Raw genomic sequence first — 12,520 nt, 5'->3', positions numbered from 1 at the left:
AAAAGCGAGATAGTACTCGGCTATCTCGCTTTTTCATTTTTCCTTCGTGGCAAAAAACCTTTATTTATACATACCATCACTTTTTATATACTTCGTGATCAAGTTATTCATATATATCATATATATAATATATATATTATATATATATATATATATATATATATAGACAGTGTTTGAGTATATAGCGTGTTTGTAAATTTCATAACTCTCGTGTAACCATGCTTCTTTATGACACTTGTAAACGGAATAGAATACCTTTTAACATTCATTTCCTTCAGTAAACACAGGAACCTCAAGAGCAAAATAAATTAAAACATTTTGGAGCTAGGAATTCAGAAGATGCTTTCACTGCTCGAAAATAGCAGTCCTTCTCAATACGCTAATATCCTCAGAACAGTATATAGAGTTTAGGCCAAAGGCCAAGTGATGGAACCTATGAGATCATTCAGTGCTGAAACGGTAATTGACAGTAAAAAAGGATTGAAAGGCGTGACAGGAGGAAAACTTGGCAGTTGTACTTTGAAACAATTGTTTGGAGTGGGTGGAAAGTAAGATGGAAGAAAGCGAATGTGAACGGAGGTACAGGAAAAGGAATGAGATGGGTTTCAGCTAGGGACTGACGGGGCATTGCAAAAGAACCATAAGTGATATCCACATGTTTTTTTTCTCTCTCTCATTTTTCAGCTGCGGTTCAGGACGACATCTGGTGAGATCTACGTGTGAAGACATCAACGAGTGCCTGCTCGAGCCGTGTCTGCACGGAGGGACCTGCTATGACCTAAAGCCCGATTACCTTTGCCTCTGTGGCCCGAACCACATCGGCGGCAACTGTGAGTGGACCAAAGTCTCCAGTGCAGGTCACCCTCTAACCGAGCCGGCAGCCATAGCGGCCGTTGCCCTGTCACTCCTCTTTTTAGGTGAGTCATTTTTTTCCGATATTTTCCTCCCAATTTTGGCCTCCTGGCCTTAGTACAAACTATGGATGATCCCCCCAAGCGCTGTTAGAGAGCGACCCCAAATACCGTTAGGGAATAAATGTCCCCTTCGATTCCGTCGCGTAGCCATTTCTTTTGTTAGTTATTTATCTCCCTTTCTTCCATTCTCATCTCTTCCCCTTTTTTATCATTTTTTTCCCATTTTCATACTTTTGCTTTTCTTTATCTTTTCTATTCTCATCCTCTTCCATTTTCTTTATCTTTTTTCCATTCTCATCCCTTCCCTTTTCTTCACCTTTTTTCCCCATTCTCATTCCTTCCCTTTTCTTTATTTTTTCCATTCTCATCCCTTCCATTTTCTTTATCTTTTTCCCATTCTAATCCCTTCCCTTTTCTTTATCTTTTTCCCATCCCATCCATTTCCTTTTATTTTTTCATTCTCTCCCCGTTCCCTTTTCTTTATTCTTTGTCCGTTCTCTTCCCCTCCCTTTTCTTTATTATTTTCCTATTCTCATCCCTTCCATTTTCTTTATCTGTTTTCTCATTCGCATCCCTTCCCTTTTTATCTTTTTCCCCCTTCTTATCCCTTCCCTTTCTTTATCTTCTTTCCATTTTCATCCCCTTTCCGTTTCTTTATCCTTTTCCCATTCTCATCCCTTCACTTTTCTTTATCTTTTTTCTCATTCTTATCACTTCCCTTTTCTTTATCTTTTTTCCCATTCTCATCCCTACCCTTATCTTTTCTCCGTTCTCTCCCCCTTCCCTTTTCTTTATCCTTTCCATTCTCATCCTCTTCCCTTTTCTTGATCTTTTTCCCATTCTCATCCCTTCCCTTTTCTTTTATCTTTCTCCATTCTTTTCCTCTTCCCTTTTCTTTATCTTTTCCATTGTCAACTTCTTTCATTTTCTTTATCTTTTTTCCCATTCTCATCCCTTCTCTTTACTTTATCATTTTTCCCATTCTTATCCCTTCCATTTTCTTTATCTTTTCTCCATTCTCTTCCCCTTCAGTTTTCTTTATCTTTTCCATTCTCATCCCCTTCCCTTTTCTTTATATTTTTCCCATTGTCGTTCCTTCCCTTTTCTGTATTTTTTTCATTCTCATCCCCTTCTGTTTTCTTTATTTTCCCCCTTTCTTATTCCTTCCCTTTTCTTTATCTTTTTTTCCATTCTCATCCCTTCCTTTTTCTTTTATCTTTTATTCCATTCTCATCTCCTTCCTTTTCTTTATTTTTTCCTTCTCATCCTTTCCCTTTCCTTTATCATTTTTCCCATTCTCATTCCCTTCCCTTTTCTTTATTTTTTTCCATTCTCACCCCCTTCCCATTTCTTTTAACTTTTCCCCATTCTCCTCCCTCCTGTATTCCTAAATTCACCAGTGATCACATTAAAGCCCTATACTTTTCTTCGAACTGACGTCTACTCTCGTTCGCTGTTTCTTTCGCAAGGTATCAGTGTTTCGAAGTCAGATCTCGGACTAATTTAAGGGTTATTGATGTCAGTCCCTTTCATGCATGCTGTGTTCCTGGGTTTCAGTTTTGCGAGCCAGTCCGTACCTATAAAATTGTGAAGCTGATCTTGAGAACTTATCTTAATCATTGCTTTCTTTTTGACGCTACTGTTTTGTTTTGATCGGGGTGGGGGGGTTGGAATATGACTACTTCTCTTTCGAGGAGATAAAATCTTAGTCTTGGGTTTTTCGTCCCTATTTTGTAATTTTTTTTTTTTGTCTCCGCTCCTCTCTTTTCAAATTTTACTCCCACACTGTGCGTATAGTACATGTACATGTGTATACTCCCGCATCATATATATACTCTAAATATCTTAAACACGTATGCATATGATTCATTCGAAAAGATAGTAATTTCATTGAATAGAGATCCTTGGAAGGAGGGAGAGACAGACAGACCGAGATGCTTTATATACCTATGGAGAGAGAGAGAGAGAGAGAGAGAGAGAGAGAGAGAGATCCTTCATTTACCCATGAAAAAAGAGAGAGAGAGGGAGTTCCTTTATGTACCCATGAAAAGAGAGAGAGAGAGAGAGAGAGAGAGAGAGAGAGAGAGAGAGAGAAGAGAAGAGCAGCCATTTAATGTGCCCAAAATGAGGAGAGAAAGAGATCCTTCATGGTTTATAAACCCAATAAAAAACAACGAGAGAGAGAGAGAGAGAGAGAGCACATTTATGTGCCCATGAAGAGAGAAAGAGATCCTTCATGGTTATAAACCAATAAAAAACAAAGAGAGAGAGAGAGATCGTTTATAATATACCCATGGTGAAAGAGAGAGTTACAAGGAGTTACAAGGATTACAATGTCTCAAAGACTTGTAAGTTCATCCGAGGAGACTTCGTGTGCTCACTTATCTCTAGGAGCAGGTTTTGCCGTTCTTTCACAGTATCCTAATGATTTTGTCTAGCGTTCTTTTAAACTCTTCCACACCGTTGCTGTTGACAACTTCTGGTGGCAGTTTATTCAATGTTTCACATATCTTTTATATGAAGGAGTTTCCACGATATGTGTTGTATTCAAGTCTAGTTTCCAGCCATGATTTCATGTCAGGTTTTCGTTTAAAGTTAATAGGTTACTGTCTACTTTTGTTATGCCTTTCAGTATTTTGAATGTTTCTATTAGTTGTCCTCGCAATCATTGGGCTTCTAAGCCATACATGTTCAGACACTCTGGTCGTCTTAAGGTAAACTATTTGCCTGATGGATGGAATTAACTTTGTGGCTCTTGCTTGTACCCTTATTTATGTCCTGTAGTGTTCGTGACCAAAACTGTACTGCATATTCAAGAATCTTGAATATGCAGTACAGTTAGACCTCATCTTGAAGATGAGGTCTAACTATTGATGTGTAGAGCTGCAGCACCGTTATCTTGTTTCTGCATTTGGACTGCCTTTTTATGTATCCCAATAGTTTGTGTGCCTTCTTTTCAGCTTTTATGCACTTTTTTTTTTATTTTTTAGATTTTAAGTCCTTGGTAATAATGACTCAAAGGTCCTCTTCTTGTTCTACACTATTTGCCATTCCTAAGCAGCATGCAGTTGGCATGAGGGGTTGTTTGTTCCTATTTGTAACACTTTAAACATATCCAAGTTAAAAGATATTTGACATCTTTTTGACCACTCTCCTATTTTTTTAGTTAATTTCTTAAACTTTCCGCTGCTTCTGGATCTGCTGCATTTACACCTAGTTTGGTGTCCAACAGCAGTGTCCTTAATATAAATAAATAAAAAAACTCCGCTTGTAACATCTGCCCATTCTGATTCTTCACCGTTTATTACGACTCTGTTTTCTATTAGTTACCCTTTCTTCTATCCCGCCTGCTGTTCTTTCCTACAATTCATAAAGCTCTAATTTTTGTAATTAGTTTCTTGTGCGGAACTTTGTCAAAGGTTTTTGGAAATCTAAGTAGAGTATATCTATTGCTCTACTACTGTCGTAAATATCAAGCATGTTATGGAAAAACTCCAAGAGGTTTGATAGTCAGGATCTGTTTTGTCTGACTGTTTAAGAACAGATTGTCTCTATCACTGTGATCCCCAATTTGATCTGCAATTATGGACTCAAAAATCTTACATGGGACCGACGTTAGACAGATTGGGCTATAATTTCCTGACCTTCTCTTGACATTTTTTTGTAAACTTGTGGGAACATTACCTAGTTTCCCATCCTTTTGGTGCCTTTCGTTGTTCTGCAATTTTTCTGTAGTTTATATTGGCGAGGAACTATCTCCTCTTTTAACTTTTTAATTTCTGTTGGATGAATCCCCTCTGGGCCAGGCGATTTGAACTTTATCAGTTTTTCTGTTTTGTTTTTAACGTATTCTTCTGTGCATCTTGTTTTGTCAAGTGGTTCTGCCCCTTCATATTTAATAGCTGGTTCAGGGACTGAGGTAGCGTCTTCAATTGTGAAACCACTAATAAAAACTTATTCAATAATTCTGCTTTTTCCAAGTCTGAGTTCACTAGCTTTCCTCCATTGTCTCTTGGGGGACTTATGCTATTTTTTATTGGCTTCCTACGATTAACATGAGCAACGAATTCTTTGGGTGTTCCTTACTAATGATGCAACTCTCTTACCCTAATTTATCTCTCCATTTCTTACTAATTTTTCCACCATTCTACATTGTTTATGCCTGCTTGCTTCTTCTGGTGTTGGGTGTGGATTCATTGATTTGTGCAATCTCTCTCTTTTCTTTTATTTTATTTTCAATTTCTCTGTATAACGGCTTAGGCTGAGGGTTTTCATTTGTTAGTATTTGTACTAGTGGAATATATGTGGAGCGTTTTTCTGTGCGTGCTTCTAGAAAGGCTTCCCAGTAATTGTCTATATATGTGTTTTGGTCATACTCTATAGATTTTTAGTATATACCTTTAGTTTTCTTAGGTCTCCTCGACGGTAGTCTAATCTCTTTAGCCTTTAGTATCTTATTCTCTTTTTTATGTTGAATATCAATGTGAAATGTAACAATTTTGCGGTCGCTTTTGCCTAGACTTGCACCTACTGAAAGGTCGAACACTAGGTTATCTTCTGTTTATAGGACAATGTCTAGTATGCTGTTTCCTCTGATAGGTTTGGCAACCCATTGGTGGAGGAATTCATTTTTGACAAATTCTAGAAGTCTCTTTCCTCCTAAGTTTGTTGTGGAGGGCATAGTGTCTTAGTGTACTGCTGCATTGAAAAAATCTCCCATTATTATGTTGAGATTGTTGTTTATTTCTTGTCCTAGTACTGCATACAGCTCCTCGTCGGACTTTGTGGATAGTTGGTGAGGTCTGTACACTATGAGAGAGAGAGAGAGAGAGAGAGAGAGAGAGAGAGAGAGAGAGAGAGAGAGAGAGAGAGAGAGAGCTTTTATTCCTGTTTAGTTATTAATCTGACGGATATACTTGAGACCTTCTGCTTTAAGAAACATGTGGCGCAACACAAACACGAAATGAGAGAGAGAGAGAGAGAGAGAGAGAGAGAGAGAGAGAGAGAGAGAGAGAGCATATTGAGGATATCACTCGAATGTTAAAATACGAAATATTCTGTACCCTATAACACTCAAAATGCAGTTTGTTGTTACTTCAGCTGTAAATAATTCGAGCATCTCTCATCAGCGCCTTCGTAAACCTTATTCCAAGAATAGACAGGTAATTTAATAAAAAAGAGTTTGGAATTAATGATGTAACTCACTCTCTCCACAAACACAGACACGCATTTTTCAAGGTGATCGAGGTACTTTTATTTGACATCTTAAATAATTTGAGACACGTTTCTTCACATGTCTGACAGTTCTCATCGGAGTGTTCATCTCCTTACGACACCACCGACTACGAACAGCCAGGGCTTTGGGTCGCCAGGAGACAGAGGAGAGCGTGGACAAGGACTCCATCATAGCCGTCAAAACAGGATGCAAAGGCTCGGTGATAACTCTCGACCAAGAGAAAAGGGAAACTTTCCTCGGGCTGAGGGGCCGATGGAAGGAAACGGACGGAACCAAAGACACAAAAAGAAAAGGACCGGGGGACGAATCGCACACCACCTTCCTCGAGTTGCTCAAACTCTCTCGGGCCAAACCTGCCATGGAGACCAAAGAGAACAAAGGTCAGTTACTACTAACTCTGAAATCCCCTTCTCTCTGCTCATATTTCTGTGCTTCTCAGGAAAGAATGGGTATTGTATTTTTTTATGTGTGCTGTCAGTACGGCCGTGGCGGAACGGCACTTCGCGCCTTATCCGCATATTTAAAGATTCTTGGCAAGCACGGCATGTTCTGGCAAGAGGTAATGTTGTGCTGCGCGCGCGCGCTAGCCTCAGGGGTTACAGTAAGGCCGTGGTGGAACTACAGGAGCTCCGACCGCCGTGTCCGTGGATCTGTATTCTTCAAAAGGCCCAAACTAGGACCCCTATTCTTCAAAAGGGTTGTATGGAACCGCTATTCTTCAAAAGCTCCAAATTTTTTTTATCAAGTTAGGGGGGAGATGTGGTTGGGGGGGATGTGGTGGGCTCTATAATAAAGAGAATAAAGGAAGTGGTGGGCTTTATGATAAGGAGAATAAAGGAAAAAGACTCTGTCTGATAGGCCGTAACAGAGTAAAAGTATAGTTGCTACTTGGGTACACAAGAGGAAGAAATAAAGTCAAAGTGAAATCTTTATAGTCTTATTGATGGAAGTAAATACACTGAGTAAATTGTGATTCTAGTTGAAATTTTGATATTTGGAGCTTCACTGCATGGGTACATGACCATAACCTAATTTTTTATTTTTAAGGAGGTGACGCCGTGACCAGCAGTGGAGTCAGCGCTGCTGTCATTACTTCCGCCGGGGTCAGTCATAGTCAGGACACTGCACTGGTGGTACCCTCTCAGCACCAGCACCACCACTTACCAGGGGAAGACCTGAGAAATTATGCATATGAAGGCGATGGATCATCATCAGGATCTCTTACGTCTACTTATTTCTGGTAAATATAAGTGAACTTATGGCATGATATATTTAGATTATATATATATATTATAGATAGAAATATACACAAAAATGCTAGCAGAGGGTATTTAGCTTTTTGTTTTTCTACATTTTTTTATGAGGCCATTGCCAAGATAACACAGTTTTGAATAATTATTATGGTAATCACTTTGTTCCTGACCAATTAGCATTGGTCACTCTATCCCCACTGGAGATTGTATGTAATGCATGAGTGACTATTACTGGATAGAGTAAAAAAAAAAATTGTTTCAATCTTGGGGTATTTGGAAGTAATTTATTAAAATAATAATAATTATTGCTATTTGAATACAAACCACAGCTTTATATGTAAGAGTTTCCTCATCAGGAACGGGAAAGTCGTAGTATGGTGCTTAACTGGTAGTAGGAGAGTAAGTGGAGGAATTTCTTCTGCACCAACAACTAAGTGGGTTGGTGGAGGTGGGATTATGATTAAAGGGTGTGGTTTGTGCACCTAGGAAAAAAAATTTCAAAATTTTTTTTGTACAGACATTACCTTAAATCTCACTCTTTAGGTGGGAATTTGTTCTCATCTGACTGGCAAGTTGAATCTCCACTTGGAACTATGTCATGTCCCTTGCTATAATAGTGAACCAGTTTAAGTAAATTGTTCCATCCTGTTCAGTTTAGCCGGAATTCTTGTTGATGGTCCTTCTGTATTATGTGGCTGTTAAGGGATTGGTCATGGAGGAAATCTCTTAGGGTGCCTTGACTGAGAGAGCCAACAGGTCAGACAGAAATGAGAAGGCTCAGGAAGTCGTTTCAGGGCTGTTGGCCGCTGCTGTATTAGAGGCTTTTCTTACAGCACAAAATTAACTTGGGTGATCTTGGCTAAATATATTACACCAAAAGAAATAGCCTACAGCGTTTGTTGATGTAAAAGCAAGTATATCTGACTGGAGCTTTTGTTCAACTGATTACAGACTTTCTTTTATACCTTCTTCACCCAGAGTGATCAATGCTTGATTCATCTTATGACTGCAAGGAGTCTATAAGGTTTTGTAGAGGCAGTGATCTACAGGGACCAGTTCAATTTATTAATCAAAACTCTGGACGTGTTAACAATCAATCATGAGCAGAAAAGTAAGATCTAAACTGAGAACAAGAAGGGTATACATCTGGCAGAATGAAATTTTCTTACACAGGAAAAGACTATTTCCTTGTGTATGCCAAGGAAGACAATATTATACATATGGCTCAAAAGCTGAAATGTTTTTACATTTGTAAAAAGTTCTGTTTTTTATGCATAGGTGATTATCTGACAAGAATACATAGTAAACGTTGCTTCTACAGCTTGACCCTGATTTATGTTTCTGGCAACCACCAGAGACTGGTCTTTGTTTGATGTTTCTGCCTGGAGGTTCCCAGCTTGGGGTTGGGTCTAGTGGTTCTTGAGAAATTTTTGCTAAATTGCCAAGGACTGTCTGTAGAGTGCTACTTGTGAGGAGGTTCTTAGACCCAATGAGATCCACAGCAGTTATTTTCTTCACCACCTGTCTTGGCATTCAACTGTCAGTGCTGCTTTCAAAGATTGGTGGAACCACTGTATCATGCTATTTGCTTTTGGGTTGTAAGGTAATGTGAAGTTTGCTAATTGCTGGTGATGTTATCTATAAATATGTATCGGAGATGCTAGTTACCTGCTACCCTAACTTATTAAGGGACTCTCAAAGTTTTTCTCCATCTCTTGCTGGATAGGCTCTCACACAGTTTTTCTCCATCTGTTGCTGGCTAGGCTCTCACACAGTTTATCTCAATGTATTGCTTGAAAGATGTTACCTCAGGCCATCTGGTGTTCCAATTGATTATTGTGAAGGGGTATCTCGAAGAGGGGTACGGAATATGGATGTGGTCTGCTATTAATCTGGAACTTCCCCATTTTTGTGTGATTGACGTTTGGCATGGGAGGATATCTCTTTCCCACTTTTCAATGTCTGAATTCATTCCCCACCAGATATACACCTCTGACAAGATTTTGAGCAGGTGGCTCGGCCTGACAGGTGGGAAAGGTTGTGGGCAAGGTTGGAAGCTCTTTCTCAACCCCAACGTTCAGTATGGGCAAGAGCATCTGGTACTTGTCTCATAGGCAATGATCATCTCTCTGTCACTGATGGCAAGTTCAATCTATGTCAGGGCGGGATTCTACTGCCAAATTCACTGCAGGCCCAAGTCATCCTTTGTGTTCTGATGGTGTTTTGGGATATGAAATCCTTATTTGGATGGGATTGTGTTAATGGAATTTCGGGAAAGTGTTTGCTTTGCTGTTGAAGGAGTCCTTCAAGTATCTAAAGTTTGCAGGAGTGTTGTTCGGCTATCGACGATAGATGCGGCTGCTATTTCGCCAACCACCCATCTCCACTTTTTGTGATGGCATGGATCAGGGTTGGTGGTCCATATGCACTAAGAAATGTCGTCCTTCTAGCATGTGTCGGAAGTGGTTGATGGCTCTGTGGACTGCCAGCAACTTTCAGTGGAAGGTGGAGCATTTCTGTTCCACACTGAAGAATTTGTCCTGCTGGGAATGAACTGGTGGTAATAGTTGATCATTCTCATGAATTCTTGTACTACTTTGATTGTAGTTGTGTTTGGAAGTCTGATTGCTTGAACCTTCACCAGGAGAGCTTGACGCCATCGGGGCTGATTTGGTGGGCCAGGAATTCTACTGTTGATTTTCCCCATTTGTCCTCCTGGACTATGAATCGGTTTTCTTTGAGTCTTCGCAGGGCCCATCTCGTATCTTTCATGTGTTGTTGACTTATCCGGCATCTTTCATGTGTTGCATGAGATTGGGGCTGAATCAGCGTAGATGACACAGCAGGGTAGGTTGCCCAGGATTTCACCCATCATATGTTAGAAGTTTGCACCTACGTTCTGAAGGCCGAAGCAGCTATTTTTGAATGTGCATGTGTCATAATGGGTGATTATGGCTCTCTTTCCTAGTTCTCTTTCACGACTGGGACCTGGAAATATTCATTCATCAGGTTGATCTTCATAAATATTTTTGCACCTCCATCTGGTTTAACATTGACAATGTTTGTGAGCTGTCTGTCAGGTACTGTTTTAATTTCAAATCATCAGTAGTTACCACATGATCACAGTGTGTCTTCAGTTCTTGGTCCATGTGGAGGGGAGAAGTCCGTGGGATTGCATATTCCTGCTCACTTAATATCCTGGAGAGCTTGTTTGGCATAAGAGAGCTTGCCTAGAGCCAGACATCTAGATCAAGCATAGAGTGGGTGATCATCTGTGTCTATGTGATGCTGGTCATGGTGCAGGTCGTTCTTGTATGCTTCTGTAGGAGGCGACATATCTCTGGTGCTGGAATCTGAGTGAGAGAGATTATGGGGATGGGTTAAGCTATCAGCTGCTGCTTTGCTATGTCCACCAGCATTTCGTGGTCGTCTAGGAAGCCTGCTCCTAAAATTATGATTGTTATTTCTACTTTGATGAGTATCCAGTTGTACTTCTTTCCGCTGAACAATAAATTCAGGGTCCATTTCCTGTATATTTTTAGTTGGGCCCCACTGGCAGTGGACACCTGGAGAGTGCTGGGGGTGGAATCAAAGTCCTGCAGGTTGACTGGCATGATCGACTTGCATGCACTGGTGTTAATGAGGAACTTAGTGTTTGATTTCTCATTAGTGATGAAGAAACATGTGGAGCCTTTCTTCCCATACCTGGAAAAAAAAGACAGAGATAAGCAGAATTGTTACCTTCGCGCCAGTCTCCTCAGCCCTGACCATTGATTGGTGGCTTGCTTGCATGTTTTTTGACATGCGGCAGCTGCTTTCAGGCTTCACTCCCACACCTCCAGTTGTAGAAGTGAATGATCTTAGGACGCTTTTCTCTTTTGGGCTTGTACTTTGGCTTGTTCTCCCTCTGAAGCTTCGGAAGCGCTGTATTGGGGCGGCGGGGCCCCTCTGTCTTGCTGTATGTCTGTGTGTTGCTCAACCATGGCTGTGGGGGCTCGGTCGACTTTTGGGCAAGGTGGACAGCATCAGGAATTTGTTGAGGGATGTGGTCAATGGATTGCGGATGGCCCGTGACTGTTTGGGAAGATAATTTTGTGAGTAGAACCTCTCACAAGGTTCAGTGTAGTCTCTGGCCGGGTGTCTGATGGGGATCATCATTAGTTACAACTACTTGTAGATATGCAAAAATCATTGTTCTCCTATTTCTGCTACTATGTTGGCTAGGATCTACCTAGCTCCGAGGGCAGATTAATAAAGGACAACCTTAACTAGTCCTTCAATGCTTCATAGGTGACAGTGGACTTGTTTGTAGACATTGTCTAGCAAGAACTCAAGGATGGCATCGGTTTTGCAAGATAAGGATGAGATCATCTTAGACCTGAAGATGGTCTCCACTCTGAAGAACCAGACCAGTGGTTTGTGGGTTGTGAAGGGCAGTATTGTTGCAGCCGGTGGTGGCAGTGTCGGTCATCGAAGGGGTCACCTGTGTAGAGATATAGAGATAGAGAGGTGAGTGATATATATTGACTAGGTATATACTAATTTATTAATCATAACTCTAGACATGTCATTAACAATTGGGTGTGAAAAAGTAAGATATTCTACTGAGAACAAGAAGGGCATGCAACTGGAGAAAGAATTTTCTCACATGAAAAAGACAATTTCCTTGTGTATATATTATCAAGGAAGAAAATATGATACATTTACCTTGAAAACTGAAATGTTTTTTAATTTGTACACAGTTGCGTTTTCATGCATAGGCGACTGTGTCTGATGAGAAAAATAATTAACATTGTTTCTACAGCTTGTACTGGTATGTGTTTTTGGTGACCACATGTTTAAGTTTGGCCCTTGTGGTCAGTCTTCATTTGACGTTTCTGCTGGGGTCAGCCTGGAGGACCCCAGCAGTGTGGCCTACATTGTAAACTTCGGGATTGTCGCAATGGTGTTGCCAGGCATCTGTCAAGAGAGATCAGAATTCCAGTGTCTCCTATTGAGCTTTGTTTTGAATAGGTTAATAACTGAATTCCACCAACGTTCTGTCTTCCTCTGTCACTTAAATATTTGTGAAGAAACTACTTTATCTTTACTATATGCCCCTGTAGGCCGAGTTGATC

At 40.3% G+C, this 12,520-nt stretch overlaps 1 protein-coding gene across 1 annotated transcript in view; it reads left to right on the top strand.

The window, feature by feature from the left end:
* LOC135222466 (putative neural-cadherin 2) overlaps positions 1-9,517 on the top strand; it is a 113,813-nt gene extending 104,296 nt beyond the window's left edge. The window contains exons 20-25 of the mRNA XM_064260553.1: positions 685-917; positions 6,219-6,530; positions 7,198-7,390; positions 7,760-7,802; positions 9,130-9,264; positions 9,386-9,517. Coding sequence (XP_064116623.1) covers positions 685-917; positions 6,219-6,530; positions 7,198-7,390; positions 7,760-7,802; positions 9,130-9,264; positions 9,386-9,517 — 1,048 coding nt within the window. The remainder of the gene's footprint in view (positions 1-684; positions 918-6,218; positions 6,531-7,197; positions 7,391-7,759; positions 7,803-9,129; positions 9,265-9,385) is intronic.
* Positions 9,518-12,520: the final 3,003 nt, after the last annotated feature.

Source organism: Macrobrachium nipponense, chromosome 3 (genome assembly GCF_015104395.2).
Source record: "Macrobrachium nipponense isolate FS-2020 chromosome 3, ASM1510439v2, whole genome shotgun sequence".
NCBI classification, from domain to species: domain Eukaryota; kingdom Metazoa; phylum Arthropoda; class Malacostraca; order Decapoda; family Palaemonidae; genus Macrobrachium; species Macrobrachium nipponense.
Note: the sequence above shows the minus strand (reverse complement) of the source record. Positions and strands in the feature narration are given on the sequence as shown.